The following is a 6,910-nucleotide window of genomic DNA, read 5'->3' on the forward strand; positions in this document are numbered from 1 at the left end:
ACAGACTTTAAATCATGTGTACATTATGAAAATACCTATTACAGTGAAAATGCCATGTGGATGAATGTGTTTGCTATGTTGAATAGAGAGTAATACTACTATAAAAAGTCTCTGTGCTTGAGTACTTTCCAGCCTTGGCTTATGGAAACCACTGATGTAGAAAGTCAGCTCCTACTTCCTTAACTTTGCATTGGGGTAGGGTGGGGAAAATGGTCTCATTGTGGAGCCCTGGCTGACTTGTAACTCAGTTTGTAGACCAAGCTGACCTCGGACTCACAACAGAGATCCGTCTACTTCTACCTTCCATCTAAATTCAGATTTCTGTGTGTGTATGAGAGAGAGAGAGCTAGAGAGTGAGAGTGAGGTGCTAATTAAAATAATTTTACATTATTTTTTTCTCTTTGGGGGGAGGGGGAGGCAGCAAGTAAGACAAGGTCTCTCTGTGTAGCCCTGGCTGGCTGTTCTGGAACTCGCTTTGTAGACCAGGCTGGTCTAGGACTCAGAGATCCACCTGTCTCAGCCTCCCAAGTGCTGGGATCGAAGGCATGTGCCACCACTGTCTGGCTTATGTTCCTTTCAAAACAAACAAAAATCTCTTACATTTTTAAGAAACACTTAAAGATGTATTTTAAGAAATACTTAAAAATGTAAGTATCTCTTCCTAATCACAGTAACATCTGCAGTTCAGCTGTAGGGATGGGCCTGCTTTGAAGTAAGGTTGGATGGGGGGAGATAAAACCCAGGAGAGGGGGATATTAAATATTTCTGAAAGTCTCTTTTAGTGTTATGCAATGAGGCAGACCTGCAGTAGATGCTATGGCTTGCTTACCTGTGCATATGAAAAGCGCTGCAGTGCAATAGCATTGTTCTCCCTATGCCAATACTTCTTTGAAGATATAAGTTCCTAGAAAAAGTCGTCGTGAAAATAGAATCATCAAATCAACCTGTACACATGGGGAAGCAAGCATCTGTGAGAAGCCACCATTCCTGAAAAGCTGTATTTGATTAAGAAGCATTTTAGGATAACCCTGGCAAAAACAGAACCAAAAAAAAAAAAAAAATCTGCTGTAATTTATATTTTTTAAATGTGTGCATTTGCATGTTTTCATTCCTACTGAAGAAAGAAAAATCTTAATAGATTTCGTTTTGGATTCTGAATTCATTCCACTGAGACTCTTGGTCCGGTTTCTAACGGTAACTGCAATTTGTAAAAATCTAGTAAGAATAGAATGTGATGATAATGGCTTCGTCTGAGGGATTGTTTTAGCAGAGATTTCATATGCAAGACTAAATGCTGATCAACAGAGCATAATATTGTATTCTGAAGTGTGCAGGGAAAGCAAAATTAATTTTTTCTTCTTTTCCTTCTCTCTGAATGTGCCACAGCGACTACATTTGCCTCCAGACTTGTCAGACACAGTGGGCCGTTCAAGCAAACAGGATCTGGCAGAATCCACGAAGCGGCTGGGCGCAGGCTGTGGCACAATGGCCGGAGGCAAGAAGCACCTGGACTTCTAGGGTTCCTCCTTAGCCGCTGCCTGCGGAATTATCTGACACTGTAATTAGGATTGCTAATAGCTTATGTAAATATTTTTCTTAATGATCTGACCCTCCAATCTTTGAAAAACACAGGATTACAAAATGGAACCACCAGTTGTCAGCTTAGGTTGTTTGATTTTTTTGTTTTTTTCCACTAACTTTTGTACAGAAACAGTACAGCAGAAATACCATCCTTTGACATTTAGCTGCTGCTGTATTTTTTAAAATACAAATTAATTTTTAAATAAACACCAAAAAAATGCCCAAAATACAGTGTGCCTTAGAGTGGTCATTAGTTTAAGGGGACTGTAGCATTGGAGTGGGGGGGGGGGGTGGGAGGAACATGCATCTGATGATAACGTGCGTGTGACACCCCATAGAGTACAGAACATGGAATTCAAGTTGTGTGTGAGTACATTTCAGAATACTATTTCTGAAAACGTCACCAAAAACTGCTAAGGCGTTGTTTTTGTTTTTAAAGAACATTTTATTTGCTAGTATATGAACCAATTTGCATTAGTACACCCTATTATTTAAAGTGGTGAAGATGAAAATCATGTTTTGGGGATTTGGTCTTAATTGCCCCCCCACAGTAGTTAGTACATACAGAACTTGAAGGGATGCACAGAGGAAGCTGGGTGGGCTGCTGCTGGAAAGTCCTAAATCATTGACATCAGCGCTGTGAAATTATGTCAACAGACAGAATGCAAGAGCGAAGCTCAAGCTGGCGGCTACACTAACGCTGGGGTCTTAGAGATGCGTGTTGAAGCCTGGTGAGCAGGTTCTTTAATGTGGGTCTAAGACACGGTGAAACGCTGAGTGAACTCGGATTCCCGTTGTGCCACCTAAGACCTCTGTGAACTGTGAGCACTGGCTGAACGTGTACACGAGTCTCTAACGTGGAACATGTCTAGGGAACACAGCAAAGGGAACAAGTTTTCATGTAAAGCACTAGGGTTCGGTGTTATGGGTCCATATTCTTGAAGGGTTTGCAAACCATATGTAAAAAGTAAAAATTTGTAAGCAACGTGCATGTATTTAAAGACTCAAGTCTTTAAAAAGATGTTTAACATCTGTTGGCAGAAATTGAATTTCCAAAATGCATTTTCAAATAAATTAGAATATTTTGAAGCACCTTTAACTAGCATTTTAAGCAGTTTCCTTTTAATATACCACAAATTATACTCTATTTGCTCTTGACAACATAGTAGAAAACAAAGACTAGGTTTTTAAAACTGTCTAACCGATATGATGAATGTCAGTCACTTAAAAAAAAAAAGCCCACTGTAGCATAAACACACACTGTATACAGCTCTTATTCAGAATTAGAATAATTGAATCAATGACAGTGATTTGCCAGGATGTCAAATCTCTCCATCATATCCTGTCACTACCAGTTTATTTTTTGTGATAAAATCAAAAAGACAACTATTTTGTCACCAAGACTTCATTAGCACTAAAAAATCAGGCTGATTTTTTTTCTAATGTCTGGTTTATTTTTTTTAATCCCTTTTAATTCCAAAGACACAAATTCTTCCCCATTTTCTTTTCAAAATAAAGTTTCAGAATTGATCTGTCAGTTAAAATTAAAGGGCTTTTATATTAAGGAAAGGTACTTTTATGATTTAAAACAACTTCAAAAAATTGATTTCTTCCATAGATACTAAACCTTGTTGCACAGGTACACCATGAAAGCCCTGCTGTCCTTTAATGGATTGTGAATAAACTAAAGTGAAGTGTTTGCTTTAGTAAGTAACCTTTCTTTTACCCTGTTGTGATTCATTTTACACAAACACACAACGGCACAGTTTATTGACATTTGACTCTGAAAAGGAAGTGTGAGGGCATTAGATATGTAAATTGGCTGTACAATATTTAATAAGTCACTGGCTTGTTTCTTGGCTCCTATATCTATAAAATTAACAGCTGACTATTAGTGGATACATGATTTACAAATAGATAAATTCCCTAGAAATTTAGTGAGCCTATTTGAACCCTTAGTCTAAACAGAAATTAAACTTTTCAAACTTAATAAAAAACACATTTAAAAAAAATAGAGTACCCAGGTTTTTCAAATAGACTGTATCCACCACTCTGTTTTTTTCAGATTCACTCAGCATATTTTAAGAAGAAGCTATTGGGAACAGATGTATAGTGTATTTTTTGTGTGTTTTGTTTTGTTTTCCTCTAATAAAATCCCAGATTTCCTTTATCTGGAAACTACTTGTTTCTCTATTACTCCAACAGCTTTCTACATGGAAATACTGGTCTTCAGGGCTGGAGAGAGAGGTGGCTGAGCAGTTAAGAGCAAGGACTGCTCTTCCAGAGGACCAGAGTTCAATTCCCAGCATCCACATGGCAGCTGACAACCGCAACTCCGACACACCGACACACATGCAGGCAAAGCACCAACGCACATAAAATTAAAACAGTTTTCTTAAATTCTAAAAAAATAAAATATCAATCTTCAAAATGCTAATACATGTGCTACTGTATATATGGACATCCTTCTGATATTTTATGAAGTGTACAGTCTATTCATAGATTTTAACTCGTCTTGAGCATGAATGCTTAAGAACGCTGTCAAACAGAGTATCTGAAATGTCTTCATGTCAGTGTTCTGATGCCTGACCCCTAAGGTGCTGTGCAATATTTCTTGCGCTAGATCTGCCTTTCTTTAACCTGAAGTAAATATTGTGACTTCTCTAGGTTGAGGTCGGATACATGGCTCTGAGGCCATCTGAATTTTTTGTTACTAGCTGCTGGACAAGATCACATTTCTCACCTTTTTTGCTAATTCTTTAGCACTAGCCCCAGGATCTTTTAGTACTAACTCCAGAACAAATACAAATGCTTTAAAAGTAAAAGTTATTCTACTACTGATGCCCTGTTTTTTATTTTTGTTTTTTGTTTTTTTTTTAATGACTGGGACATACACTGACATAAACCAGCAGCAAGGGCGTGTGGGACAACCCATATCACTTAAGCCCATTTTTAATGTTATTTCCAAGATACCATATTACTATATGCCAAACATAGCCACCATCAACAATGTCAGAATTAAGCAATATAAACCCTAAACATTGACACTTTGATCTTGAAAAATGAGCAAATTAATCATCTGTGACCAAAGCAAAAAAAAAAAAATTATTGGAAGATGGAAGACAGAATAATACATATTTGGCATCGATCAACCTACCATGGAGGCAAAAAAGACCAAAAAAACAAAAAAAAACTTTTTCTTGATCACATTAAGACGCAGAACACAAAGGAGGAAGTGAAATCGATCAGTGCCATCCTGTGATGGCAAACATTCACAGACCAAAGCCAAATGTTAACACTGTGGAAGTAATTTTTTGGAAACCTATTTATGATGTTCCCATTTAATTAGAAAGAGGAAATGACGTAAGCAGTGTTGTGAAGCCAGTTGGTCACCATATGAGTGGTTTGAAGGTATAGCTTTAGAGAAGTAGAAATCCTTAAAATTTCCTTGCAGTCCATTGTGAAGTTATTTTTACCTAGAGAAGTAGTTCTCAGCCTCTGAGGTCAAACAATCCTTTCCCATGGGTCATTCCTACATACCAGATATTTACATTATAATTCATATCAGCAAAATTTCAGTGATGAAGTAGCAATGAGATCATTTTGTGGTTGGAAGTCCACCACAGCGTGAGGAACTGTACTAAAGGGTCACAGCACTGGGACAGTTGAGTGCCACTGCCCTAGAGTGATACAACTCTAATTCTGTTCACCTGGTGTCCCTAAGTCAGATAAACCTCGAGATTAAATGTAAGATGCTTACACCAAGGATGTCACAAAACTTGATCTTTGTCCTGAAAAATGACACCAAAACGTCCTGCAGATTTCCTATTGACAAATTTTTAAATATACCTGTCAGTAAATAAACAAATGAAAATGACCACTGGAAATCAAAATCCAACTCCTGAACACTGGGACCACACAGCTCATCACCCTAAGGTGATGAGCCTATGGGAAGAAAGCAGGACTGCTTGCTGTTTTCAGCTTGCTGGAACAGGGGCTTCCACAGCATCCTTCCTTCAGGACATACCAAGCTGTGCCACTGCGCCCTGGCAGTCTTGGCCCTCTGAGGACTTGTATATGTGCCCACCTGCACACATCCAGACCCTCAGCTCTCACGTCACCCCCAGATATTGCACCCAGAATACCATGCGCCATTCATTCCGTAGTCTGTGCTCTACTTGACGGAGCCATGGGCCAGCACAGGCTGCCTGACAAGCCCAAATCACAGCCACTTGGAAACTGCCCTTTTTTTCAAGGAAGAAGCCAGCCAGCCAGCAGCGGCTGCAACACAGCTCTTCTCTGACAGCTCCCACCACACACGTCCCCCAGGGACTGGAGGCTGCAAAATGTCAGGAGGTGGAAATGTCCGCAAGGATGATTGTACCAACAGGGTATACATGCCAGCAGGCAGTGCGGGCTGACACGGACAGTGGCTGCAAGCACACACACAAAAACTGCAATCCAGTTAAGATGGCATCTACAACTCTGCTAGAATAAGGTAGATTCCAGTGCTCTGTTTATAAGTACCAGATGGGGAATGTTGAGCTGCAAGGTTATGTTGAAATCCTCCAATCAGTTTATATCCGATCATTTGCCTTTAGGGATTTAAAAAAACACAAAAAAATCAGAGTTTGATTCAATGGAAGTGTCTTTTCCCCCTAGGGTGATTCTCCGTGTGTAAGTATTTTTAATCCAGATGGCCGGGACCCCCAGATTTTTCACTCAAGTTCACTGAAGAAAATGTGGCTCTGCTGAATTAAGTGTTGCACAGAACAGACTGAAAATAACAGTCAGGCAGGCCTTTTTCTAACCAACAAAGGCTCATTTTTTTTTTCCATCCACTGCTTGGGCTCAGGCACTCCTGCCCTGCATGCCGCCACTTTAAACATGATCAGATCTGTGCTTCTTTGCAAATAACAACTGACCAACAATGGGCCCTGCTTCATAGATTTGGGAATGTTTGGCTTCAGCTGCCAATGACTGAAGGCCTTTAGCTCCCACTGGCCAGTCACAGTCCGCTTTGTTGTTGTCTGTTGATGTGTCTGTGCTCATTATTCCTTGACATGCAACATTCCCCCTCCACCCTCCAACCCCCCACAACAGCACAGAAAGGAAGCCTCAAATGGGAACAGCTGTAGGGGTTCAATGGGAAATGATGCCTCTGTGTAAAGGGGAGGGAGACAGACAGGGAGAGGGTTTATCTGAGAGAGGCAACCACTTTTGGAGAATCTTGCTTAAGAACTCAACCTTTAAATATTACTTTAGTGGCATTATTGTGGAGATTGGCTACCTTGGTGGAAAATGCCAGCTCTAATTCAAAACATGATTC

At 39.8% G+C, this 6,910-nt stretch overlaps 1 protein-coding gene across 2 annotated transcripts in view; it reads left to right on the plus strand.

The window, feature by feature from the left end:
* Positions 1-1,808, plus strand: part of Elp4 (elongator acetyltransferase complex subunit 4) — a 210,893-nt gene extending 209,085 nt beyond the window's left edge. For both annotated transcript variants that reach the window (XM_021654336.2, XM_021654338.2), the window contains exon 10: positions 1,387-1,808. In XM_021654336.2, coding sequence (XP_021510011.1) covers positions 1,387-1,518 — 132 coding nt within the window. In that variant the 3' untranslated portion in view covers positions 1,519-1,808. The remainder of the gene's footprint in view (positions 1-1,386) is intronic.
* The last annotated feature ends 5,102 nt before the right edge of the window (positions 1,809-6,910 follow it).

The sequence above is a fragment of the Meriones unguiculatus genome, chromosome 18, assembly GCF_030254825.1.
Source record: "Meriones unguiculatus strain TT.TT164.6M chromosome 18, Bangor_MerUng_6.1, whole genome shotgun sequence".
Classification (NCBI taxonomy): domain Eukaryota; kingdom Metazoa; phylum Chordata; class Mammalia; order Rodentia; family Muridae; genus Meriones; species Meriones unguiculatus.